Below are 12,500 nucleotides of genomic sequence, written 5' to 3'. Positions count from 1 at the left end.
ATGTTTATAATGTTAACATCAGAACTGGGCCCTGGGGGGTAGAACCATCCATCAATCAATCACTTTTTTCTTTGCTTTTTGACTAGAACATGTATCTCTCCACCAGTCTGTAGGCACACTGTGCTGCCATCTAGTGGTGAGAGAGGGGAAATAATAGTTTGAAACCTCAGCTGTGTTCCAAATCTTCTCCTCTTACTTTCTTGTCTGTCTGTCTGTCTGTCTGTCTGTCTGTCTGTCTGTCTGTCTGTCTGTCTGTCTGTCTGTCTGTCTGTCTGTCTGTCTGTCTGTCTGTCTGTCTGTCTGTCTGTCTGTCTGCAGCAGTTCGTACCTGGAAGGACCTCTCCATGGTGATGGCAAAGTAGTATTCCCTGTGTGGATACCTACCTCCCTCCCTCCCTCCCTCCCTCTCTCCCTCCCTCCCTCTCTGTCTGTCTGTCTGCCTGCCTGTCTCCCTGTCTGTCTCCCTCTCTGTCTGTCTGTCTCCCTCCCTCCCTCCCTTCCTCCCTGTCTGTCTGTAGCAGTTCGTACCTGGAAGGACCTCTCCATGGTGATGGCAAAGTAGTATTCTCTGCCTGTCTCCCTCCCTCCCTCCCTTCCTCCCTCCCTCCCTCCCTGTCTACCTGTCTCCCTCCCTCCCTTCCTCCCTGTCTGTCTGTAGCAGTTCGTACCTGGAAGGACCTCTCCATGGTGATAGCAAAGTAGTATTCTCTGCGAGGATACCTGCGCTCACAGATAAACACCTGGTTGCAGATCCGTCCGGCTTCTCCCGTCTGTTTGGTGTAAAGCTTCCTGCCAATCATCTGAGAAGAGATGTCACGAGCCTCCTCAGGGCTGGGGGTGAGAGGGGAGATATTATTATTATTATTATTATTATTATTATTATTATTATTATTATCATTATCATTATCATTATCATTATTATTATCATTATCATCATCATCATCATCATCATCATCATTATTATTATCATCATTATAATTATTATTATTATTATTATTATTATTATTATTATTATTATTATAAGAACAAATGTAAAACAAAGATGTATATCGGTAAAAGGAGTAAACATGTGGAATGTCTTGGATGAAGAAATTAAAACGTGTGACACGGTACAAAGATTTAAAAATATACTGAAAAATAAGATGCTTAACAAATATAGAAGTGAGGCATGAATGGCACTGTGAATATGTATGGTGGATTTATTTTGTCTTAGCTTTACATGTGATATGTTTAACATGCAGGAATTGATTGTGGCAATGATATTTACAATAACTATCAAACAAATTATTGGAACAAGTGTATGTGTATATATATAATGATTGGGTGAAATCCTGAGGGAACAACGAAAAGTGAAAACAATGTAGAAAGGGTAGGCGCAATAAGCTAAGGCTTCAGCCTACACCTTTTCCATCAAAACTATTTATAAGAAATAATGTATAAATTGACAACTTTGTGTTTTTCTTTTGCGTTTTTTTTTTATTTATTTATTTTTTTTAACTTATGTATGTAATGTTATGAATTTGTTTGATCGAAATAAACTAAACTAAACAAAAAAAAAAACTAAATTATTATTTTTAATTATTTCTACTTTTTTTATTTAATTTTAATTTGTTTTATATTCTCTCACCTGGAAGTACAAAGGATGTTTGCTTCTGAATGTTTTATTTTATTTTTTATACTTTTTTTTAAAACTTTTATTTTTATGATTTTATAATTTTTTTACATACAGACAAAAAGACAGCATAAGTAGACACATACAATACACACACAACCCCCACCCCCCTCCCCTCCCCTCTCTCCCACCCCCCTCCCCCACACAAACAGACAGGTGATACAAAAAAAAATTAAAATTAAAATTAAATAAGCAAATAAACAAAATGATTAAGAAAATAAGAAATATTATCATTATTATTATTATTATTATTATTATTATTATTATTATTATTATAGATATCCCCGTTTGTTTTCATATGGAGGCTTCGTCGATGTGACGTCACTTCATGTGCGCACTGGATTGTGGGTCAGAATCGCCCCAATTAGGATGCAGTTTTCAACACTAACAATCTTGGCCGCATGAAGTAGGACATCCGGGTACTTCTAACCATCCTAAATCTGGCCACAAGAATCAGGACATCCTAAATCTTTTTTCTACCAAACTATATAGTAGAAAGTATGCGATTCCGAACGCAACCTCAGTTTTTACTCACGAGTATACGATCCTGACTCCGCCCTTCAGTCCTCCTTCAAACGTCCCTTTACCGCGACCGCCGGCCAGCACCTGAGCTTTCACCACCAAGTCCTTAGTGCCTGGGACACACACACACACACACACACACACACACACACACACACACACACACACACACACACACACACGTTAACATCGTAAATCCACAGTTTAGCCTCTGTAAACTGGACTCCCTTTCTTGAGATATTCACTGATTTTGACCAAATGAGAATTTGTCAACAAACATTCTCCAGAATAACTGACTGCACCTTTAACTTCAGCCTGGAGAATAACTGACTGCACCTTTAACTTCAGCCTGGAGATAATAACTGACTGCACCTTTAACTTCAGCCTGGAGATAATAACTGACTGCACCTTTAACTTCAGCCTGGAGATAATAACTGACTGCACCTTTAACTTCAGCCTGGAGATAATAACTGACTGCACCTTTAACTTCAGCCTGGAGAATAACTGACTGCACCTTTAACTTCAGCCTGGAGATAATAACTGACTGCACCTTTAACTTCAGCCTGGAGATAATAACTGACTGCACCTTTAACTTCAGCCTGGAGATAATAACTGACTGCACCTTTAACTTCAGCCTGGAGATAATAACTGACTGCACCTTTAACTTCAGCCTGGAGATAATAACTGACTGCACCTTTAACTTCAGCCTGGAGAATAACTGACTGCACCTTTAACTTCAGCCTGGAGATAATCATCACTTCCATGTTACTGCCACACTGGTAAGTAAGTAAGTAAAGTTTATTTATATAGCGCCTCTCGCAGACCAGGGTCACAAAGCGCTTCACATTAAAAAACACAATAAAACGACACATATACAGAGTCTGTTACAAAGAAGAGTTTCCTAAGAACGTACAATATAATACTATACAATATAATACAGAGTACATGGACATGGATCTAGAAGGCCTGTTTGAACAAGTGCGTCTTAAGCTGACTCTTAAAAATATCCACAGAGTCCAGAATGCGCAGGGACTGGGGCAGGTCATTCCACAGACGAGGAGCAACAGCCTTGAAAGATCTGTCTCCTCTGGTTTTAAAACGATGGTGACACTTAGAACAATTTCACACTTCACCAACTAAAACTTCAACTCTCTACTGACAACTGTAGGCCCCCAGATATTCCAAAGTTCATAAGGGCCCGTGTCCACCTAACGCTAAACTCTGGCTGTGCGCTCGGGAGTGTTTCTAACCAACTAAAACTTCAACTCTCTACTGACAACTGTAGGCCCCCAGATATTCTTAAGTTCATAAGGGCCCGTGTCCACCTAACGTTAAACGCTGGCTGTGCTGTGCGCTCGGGAGTGTTTCTACTGAGCGTTTTTTCGGCCGCTTTTTTCAAGCGTTTTAAGCGAAAAAGCAGTTTCTCTTCCGTCTTCTTGGTTGCCAAGGCGACGGGTCCCGAAGATCTACTACCTGATTGGCCCTTTGAAAAAAGCGGCGGTGACGTTCCCGCCGCCTTTCTGAAAAGTTGAGCTTTTTTTTTCAACTGGAGAAACTCGAAGCGGCCGCACAAAAAGGCAAAAACGCTCGGGAAAAAAACGCCTTTTCTCTGAGCGGCCGCCTTTTCCCGAGGCGGCCGCTTCTCATTGGGAATCAGTTGAGAAAAGGCGCTTGCGGTGGGAAAAAGGCGTTAGGTGGACACGGGCCCTTAGAGTTATTTAGTTACAATATGACAGCGCTCGATTATGAAGAAAAAGAAAATCATGATTATACTGTTTTTTTTGTCACAAATTGCCACCACTGAAGTAAAACACATAGGAGAAGTTTGGTGACTTTAAGTTAGTTTATTTCATGTATGTATGCAAATAATTCATAATGTTGTAAAGTACATTGAGAGAGAGAGCAGTGAGTGAGTGAGTGAGTGAGTGAGTGAGTGAGTTGTGTGACTGTGTGACTGTGTGTGTGTGTGTGTGAGTGAGTGAGTGAGTGAGTGAGTGAGTGAGTGAGTGAGTGAGTGAGTGAGTGAGTGAGTGAGTGAGTGAGTTGTGTGTGTGTGTGTGTGTGTGTGTGTGTGTGTGTGTGTGTGTGTGTGTGTGTGTGTGTGACTGTGTGTGTGTGTGTGTGTGTGTGTGTGTGTGTGTGTGTGTGTGACTGTGTGTGTGTGTGTGACTGTGAGTGTGACTGTGTGTGTGTGTGTGTGTTCTATGTTTAGACTGCTCTTCAGCTGCTTAAAACAAACTGTCACGCCAGGTCAAGACATTCTGACAGAGACACAGTGGTGGTAAGACTGAGGGTTAGGGTGGGGAGTAGGATCTTAAATTCAATTCTAATGTCTAATCATGATGTATTTCATGCCCCTGTAAAGCACTTTGAATGGCCTTGTGTCTGAATTGCGCTATAGAAATAAACTTGCCTTGCCTTAAAGGTGCAGTGTGTAACTTTGGTTGTGTCAGAGAAGTGAAACATTTTCTAAGGTTTATTCTCAAAACTGAATAAACCAACTTTCCTCACAGGAAAATGTGATCCCTGGAACACTGTTTGAAGTTAGAAAGCGTCTAAGCTAATTATATAGTGTAGCTAAAATGCCAGTTTACAGAGCACCTTTCCTGGTGTGAATGTGTATGACTGCTGTATGTTTGAGGTGGTGGTCTGAGGGGCCGTAGGCGCTGAATGGCAGCCACGCTTCCACCACCGGTATGACTGTGTGTGAATGAATGGAACCTGGAACCCTGGAAAGCGCTTTGAGTGGCGAGAAAAGAGCTTTATAAATCCAATCCATTATTAACCCTTTATACTGTGTGTACGTATATAGCCTGTTATGAAGTGTAATTTTAGCATTATAGTGTCAATTGAGGTGTACTTTGTTTGTTTGTGTGTGTGTGTGTGTGTGTGTGTGTGTGTGTGTGTGTGTGTGTGTGTGTGTGGCCTTGTGCAAATTCTGCAACTTCTTTTCTGCTGCCTGTCTTGGCCAGGACTCCCTGTGAGAAGAGTTACTGTAACTCAATGGGACCTTCCTGGTGAAATAAAGGTTAAATAAAATAAAATAAAATAAAAATAAATACGTACCGATCTGCTTGGCCACGTTATAAGCCTCGTCAGCTGAGCTCGCCACCAGCCCCTCTGGCACGGCGATCCCGTTCTCCTTCAGCAGACCGATGCTCATGTACTCATGCAGAGACAGGGAGCGCTGCTGAGTCAACCCATACAGGGAGGAGGGCGCAGCTAGCACCTGGGGGAGGCAGGGGGAGAAGGCTTCATTAGTTATCTTTATTATTATGGAGAGACAGAGAGAGAGAGAGAGAGAGAGAGAGAGAGAGAGAGAGAGAGAGAGACAGAGACAGAGAGAGAGAGACAGAGAGAGAGAGAGACAGAGAGAGAGAGAGACAGAGAGACAGAGACAGAGACAGAGACAGAGACAGAGACAGAGACAGAGAGAGAGACAGAGAGACAGAGAGAGAGAGAGACAGAGAGAGAGAGAGAGAGGGAGAGAGTACACTAATACCTGGGAAAACAATGTTTGTTTAGGCAAAATAAAACATGTTTTAGAGTTAGTTTACATTTAGTTCAGAAAGTAATAGTTGTATTGCATCAGAGATAGGAGACACTTCATCTTCTTCTTCTTTTCTTGCCAGGAACAAAGCACCAGAGGAAAGTTGATTAAGGAAATGAAACCGCTGCAATTTGGGTTCAAGTGATGGACATGAGACCAGAGGGAAACACTGTCATGGTTTTCCCTTTATTGAGAAATGTGTAGGGGGGGCGCCCTTATCTCAGTTGGTAGGGCGTCCCCCCCATGGGCCTCGGCCAGCAGCAGACCCGGGTTTGATTCCAGCCCGCGGTCGTTCTCTGCATGTCACTCCCCTCTCTGCCCCATTTCAACTCTGTCTCTACACTGTCAATAAAGCATAAAAATGACAAAAAAATATCTTAAAAAAATGAATAATAATACATTTGTGTCTAGTCTTTTTTGTCTTTTTCTTGTACTTTATTTCTTTACCTTTATGTATTGTAATATCAGGTGGACATCCTTCATAAGGCCTTCGGGGTTTCTTTTGTCCCATCCGTGCATTATGTCTGTCTATGTGCATCTTTATGCCATTTTAATCTTGTTTATCTGCACAAATAAAACTAAAACTAGACTAAACTACGTTGACATTCTGAGCAGTTTTACAGGTTTTGGGAGGTTGTAGTGAAACAAACACACAAATAGTAGAAATATCTAAATCATTCAAGCCAGGGCCCCCTTAGCTCAGTTGGTAGGACGTCCCCCCCCATGGGCCCTTAGCTCAGTTGGTAGGACGTCCCCCCCCATGGGCCTCGGCCAGCAGCGGACCCGGGTTCGATTCCAGCCCGCGGTCGTTCTCTGCATGTCACTCCCCTCTCTGCCCCATTTCAACTCTGTCTCTACACGATCAATAAAGCATAAAAATGCCAAAAAAAAAAATCTTAAAAAAAAAAAAAATCATTTAAGCCAGCCCTAGCTTCCACTAATAGTTACAACCCAAGTTGGTTTATGGCGCTTTTCCACCACACATGTAGCTCGACTCAGTTCAACTCAGTTCAACTTGGTTTGGTAGCAGCACGGGTCGTTTTCCACTGCAAATAGATATACCTCCTGAACATGGGCGGGGTTACGAGCAGTTGTTGCACTATTAACTGAACCAACCGCCAAAAATATGGATGAAAAATGTTCAAGAAATACCCCCCTTGTATCTGTTTGCTAAAAGAAGTAGAAGAATAAGAGACATGCTACTGTAAAGGAGGGAGGGGGGGGGGGGCAAACTAAATCTTGCTAAGGCCCTAAAAATTCTAGGTCTGGTCTGTCCTCGTTAGATTTCATGCTGTGTAACAGACTCTCTCTTTCTATTGTGTGTGTTCACTGAGGCTGATCACACACACACACACACAGCGAGAGAGAGAGAGAGAGACACACACACACACACACACACACACACAAACACACACACACACACACACAGGCAGAGACATACACACACACACACACACACACACACACACAGGATTAGTTCTGAAAACCTTCCCAAGTCTCAGTGGGACAGATGTGACGCAGCAGCTGCCGGTGTTACAGTGAATTCTGTGTCTCATCTCCAGAGGAACCCAACACAAACTGGTTCCAGTTTACACAAATTGTATATTTTATATGATAATACCTTAAATGGCGAGTCAGTGATTCTGGAGAACGCTTGTTGTCAAAATCAGTGAATATCTCCTCATGATCCACTACCTGTCTGTCTCCTCATGATCCACTACCTGTCTGTCTCTACCTGTCTGTCTCCTCATGATCCACTACCTGTCTGTACTGTGTGAATATCTCCTCATGATCCACTACCTGTCTGTACTGTGTGAATATCTCCTCATGATCCACTACCTGTCTGTACTGTGTGAATATCTCCTCATGATCCACTACCTGTCTGTACTGTGTGAATATCTCCTCATGATCCACTACCTGTCTGTACTGTGTGAATATCTCCTCATGATCCACTACCTGTCTGTACTGTGTGAATATCTCCTCATGATCCACTACCTGTCTGTACTGTGTGTGTGCTGGAGAGAAAAAATCCAGTGTTAATCCACAGCCTAGGCTCTGTAAACTGGTATGTAAACACTGAACAAAGGGCCCACCGTAGCAACATAACATTTTATTTTTTATTAGTCGGGGGATCATGAGGAGATATTTATTGATTTTGACAACAAGCGTTCTCCAGAATCACTGACTGCACCTTTATATAAAATAATTGTATATCTTAAGGTGCAGGGTGCAATATGACATCATCAAGAAAGTTCTACAAAGTTCTAGAATGCAACGCTCCCTGGGTAACCCCAACCCTTTAGAATAATAACAGAAGCTACAGTGGCCTTCAAGGACAAGAACTATTCTAAATTTTAAACAATGCACCTGATGACATTCCAACTATGACACTTTCAAGATGGCGGCACTAGGCCTTGGTCCAAAATATGCAGAAATATGGACATATATGAGACCCTTTCTAAGGGGGAAAAAAAATTATAAAAAAAAAAAAATTCAGCTATTATGCACTAAATTAAATGTACTTATGGATATTATAATTACTTTCTACAAAATCTGCTAGGAAATAAAACCCCAAATTCTACACACTGCAGGTTTAAATAGTTATTTAATTAAATGTTTTATTGTTTCCAACTCTGTTTTTAAAATTAGTTTTGTGTGATAATTTTCGATATTTTATATTGTAGGTCTTTATAAGTTTTTGTGTTGACGAAGAATTCCCTGTTTTTAGCGCATTAATTGTATTGCATTCTCTTTTATTTTGTTAAGCAACTTTCACCTGGTATTGAAAGATCCTACAAAATAAAGTGTATTGTTATTATTGGTGAAAATCAGGTGGAGGTCACTGTGAACGCGCAGCCCACTGTGCGCGTTCACAGGGCGCGTTCACGGCCTTAAAAAACACTTTTAAAACAACACACACACGTCCGATAATAACCCAATACAATCCAACAGTCATAATGATTAGAAATGAGAGAGATATTGTATTTTCGCTCAATCATTGACGTTAGCTCGGGGCTAGTTAGCATATTAGCATGTTACAATAGAAAGTCAATGGAGAAGCGGCTAATGTCACATTTGACCCTGTGGGCTTTTGGGTGAATTGTAGTCTTTATAGAAGGACCAGAGACCCCCTGAAACCTCCTACTTGAAGCCGGGAATCACCTCCTCCCGACGGACACACTCACTCACCTTAGCCGCTGCGTTAATAGTGTTTCTGGCCCCAGAGTTTAGGAGGCTAGCCGACAGACGGCTGCATATCAGGGACGTCGCCATGTCTCCCTCTAGTAGAGGAAATAACGCGCATGCGCAGTCATCCGCTAAGGCACCGGGTGTCAGAGTGCCGCATTCATGCCCTGATGGAACTTTTTGGAAAGTTATTTAAAAATTTACCATAATATTATAATATTTATATATATATTATATATATTATAATATTTATATATATATTATATAATATTATAATATTTTTATATATATTATATAATATTATAATATTTTTATATATATTATATAATATTATAATATTTTTATATATATTATATATATTATATAATATTATAATGTTTTTAAATGGTGAAATCAGTTCGAAATGAGAGTGACAAATTAAAATGGTTAATTTTTATTTTTTCTTCTCAATACTCTGAACCAAATATCTCAACTTCTAAAGCCCTTACATCAACTAAACTTTCCATAATCATTCTCAGCACTATTCTGAAGGTTATTACAGAAGGATTTGTTTTTATAATTATTAATTCAGTTGTTCTTCTTGCCAACATCTAAATTCCTAAATAGAAATGTATACACCTACATTTCCATTGGTATATAAGAAATAATCATTCAAAATTCAAAATTGAACCAGATTTCCTCCCACTGAAATGTAAGCTATATACAAACATATGGGAAGAAGAACTTTTCATAATATTTTTTAACAAGTGTTCTCCAGAATCACTGACTGCACCTTTAATTCTGTTGCATTAAATCAAACTCAGGAGACTGGGACGTCCCATACAGACGCACTACATTCGGACCAACTGTTCTGTCAGTCAAAGGAACTAAATATTGGAATACTCTCCCACTCACAATAAGAGACTCAACATGATTCAACCTTCAAAACACCTCAAACAAAACCAAGTCTGTGACCACCTTTAAACTCTCTTATTTTATTGTGTTATTTGTGCCTTGTATATGTATTCTTTTTTTAACCTGTATTTCTCTGCCTGCCAGGGACGGCAGATGAAATCTAGCACTTTTGCTCAAATCTGGCATTTTTACAGCTGTTCATGAATATGCACTGTCCCTAATAAATAAACAAACAAACAAACGCCTAACCCATGCTACACAAGGATGTGGGCGACTGTGGCTCAGGTGGTAGAGCGGGTCGGCCGATGATCAAAGGGTTGGAGGTTCGATCCCCGCCCTGCCACCTGTGTCATAGTTGTTGTGTCCTTGGGCAAGACACTTCACCCACCTTGCCTCGTGTGAATGTCGATAGTTAGCCTGCTGCTATCGGTGTATGAATGTGTGTGTGAATGGTAACGTGGGAAAGGAAAACAGGTCTCCCTTGAAAAAGAGTCTCCGGTCTCAATGGGATTTACCTGTAGAAATAAAGGTTAAAAAAAAAAAAAAGATGTCTTGCTATTTCTTCTTTCCCCAAACAAAATACCCAATATACAGTAAAAGTACTGTATATGTACAGTATAAGTATGGCTATCATTCAAATGGTTAGTTTACAGACGCTCCCTGAAGGCAGCAGCAGGGCAGTGGCCTTCAGAGTAAATATAGCCTCACCTAAACTTTGACCTAGATCAATATACACTCGTAACACACACACACACACAGTCATAAACAGACACACACACACACAGTCATACACACACACACACACACACACAGTCATAAACAGACACACACACACAGTCATAAACAGACACACACACACACACACACACAGTCATAAACAGACACACACACACAGTCATAAACAGACACACACACACAGTCATAAACAGACACACACACACACACACACACAGTCATAAACAGACACACACACACAGTCATAAACAGACACACACACACACACAGTCATAAACAGACACACACACACAGTCATAAACAGACACACACACACACACACACACAGTCATAAACAGACACACACACACACACAGTCTCTCTCACACACACACACAGTCATAAAAACACACACACACAGTCACTCTCTGTCACACACACACACACACACAGTCATAAACACACATTCATAAAAAGTCATTATTACACAAACACAAAAGTTCTAATCAGAAGTATTTATTTACAGGCTGGTATGTACAGGCTTTTTACACATCGGTAAATAAACAGAATTTGTCTATTTCGTTAAAGACACAAACTACACTACATTCAAACTACAAATGAGAGAAAATTAGATATGGATTCACACACACACACACCCTCTCTCCCTCTCTCCCTCACACACAGTCTCTCTCTCTCACACTCACCCTCTCTCTCACACACACACACCCTCTCTCTCTCACAGACAGACACACACACACAGTCTCTCACACACACGCACGCACACACACACACACACACACACACACACACACACACACACACAGCGTTCCGAATCGCATACTCTTTCTTTTTTCTATTCTACATACGACGATAAAAATAATCTAATTAGGATGCAGTAGGCATACTATTGGGACATACTTTACTCTCTTATTTCATCATAACATTGCTCCTTGATCTTGCCTCTTGCTTTTATATCCGTCTCATCCCCGTTTGTTTTCATATGGAGGCTTCGTCGATGTGACGTCACTTCACGTGCGCACTGGATTGTGGGTCAGAATCGCCCAAATAGGATGCACTTTTCAACACTAACAATCTTGGCCGCATGAAGTAGGACATCCGGGTACTTCTAACCATCCTAAATCTGGCCACAAGAATCAGGACATCCTAAATCTTTTTTCTACCAAACTAGATAGTAGAAAGTATGCGATTCGGAACGCAACCACAGTCTCTCTCTCTCTCTCTCACACACACACCCCCTCTCTCTCACAGACAGACAGACAGACAGACAGACAGACAGACAGACAGACAGACAGACAGACAGACCCTCTCTCTCACAGACAGACAGACAGACAGACAGACAGACAGACAGACAGACAGACAGACAGACAGACAGACAGACAGACAGCCTGTCAGTCAGAGTCAGAGCTGGAGGAGGAGGAGTCTGTTGTCATGGCTTCCACATCGTCCTCGTTCTCCTTGTTGTGTCCCGGCGGCTCCATGAAGTCGTTGCCGTGGTGAGGAGGAAGCATCGCCACGGAGACGTCAGACGACTGCCACGGGTAGTGAGGGGTCAGCACGTCTAGAGGGGGGGAAATATATTAGTGTGTGTGTGTGTGTGTGTGTGTGTGTGTGTGTGTGTGTGTGTGTGTGTGTGTGTGTGTGTGTGAGACTGTCTGTGTGTGTGTGTGTGTGTGTGTGAGACTGTCTGTGTGTGTGTGTGTGTGTGTGTGTGTGTGGTGTGTGTCTGACTGTGTGTGTGGTGTGTGTCTGACTGTGTGTGTGTATATATATCTACCTGGCAGCCTGCCTCTGTGGGTGGGTGGGTGTGTGTATCTGTGTGTGTGTGTGTGTGTGTGTGTGTCTGACTGTCTGTGTGTGTGTGTGTGTATATGTATATCTACCTGGCAGCCTGCCTGCAGCCAGTGCGTCCCCCGGTAGGTGCCCGTTCACCCCGTTGGTGGG

The 12,500-nt window shown here is 41.6% G+C and overlaps 2 protein-coding genes across 2 annotated transcripts in view; both read right to left on the bottom strand.

Moving 5' to 3' along the window:
- Positions 1-9,023, bottom strand: part of sucla2 (succinate-CoA ligase ADP-forming subunit beta) — a 21,518-nt gene extending 12,495 nt beyond the window's left edge. Inside the window, exons 1-4 of the mRNA XM_080038318.1 lie at positions 8,934-9,023; positions 5,261-5,423; positions 2,208-2,307; positions 669-831 (exon numbers count right to left, since the gene is read on the bottom strand). Coding sequence (XP_079894444.1) covers positions 669-831; positions 2,208-2,307; positions 5,261-5,423; positions 8,934-9,017 — 510 coding nt within the window. The 5' untranslated portion in view covers positions 9,018-9,023. The remainder of the gene's footprint in view (positions 1-668; positions 832-2,207; positions 2,308-5,260; positions 5,424-8,933) is intronic.
- Positions 9,024-11,038: 2,015 nt separating this feature from the next.
- med4 (mediator complex subunit 4) overlaps positions 11,039-12,500 on the bottom strand; it is a gene marked incomplete at its 5' end in the record, with an annotated part of 9,264 nt that continues 7,802 nt past the window's right edge. The window contains 2 exons of the mRNA XM_080037871.1: positions 11,039-12,117; positions 12,440-12,500. The exon at positions 12,440-12,500 is cut by the window's right edge and continues 71 nt beyond it. Coding sequence (XP_079893997.1) covers positions 11,948-12,117; positions 12,440-12,500 — 231 coding nt within the window. The 3' untranslated portion in view covers positions 11,039-11,947. The remainder of the gene's footprint in view (positions 12,118-12,439) is intronic.

The sequence above is a fragment of the Ammodytes marinus genome (genome assembly GCF_949987685.1).
Source record: "Ammodytes marinus genome assembly, chromosome: 12".
Lineage (NCBI taxonomy): Eukaryota > Metazoa > Chordata > Actinopteri > Uranoscopiformes > Ammodytidae > Ammodytes > Ammodytes marinus.
This window is presented reverse-complemented; position numbering and strand designations above follow the sequence as displayed.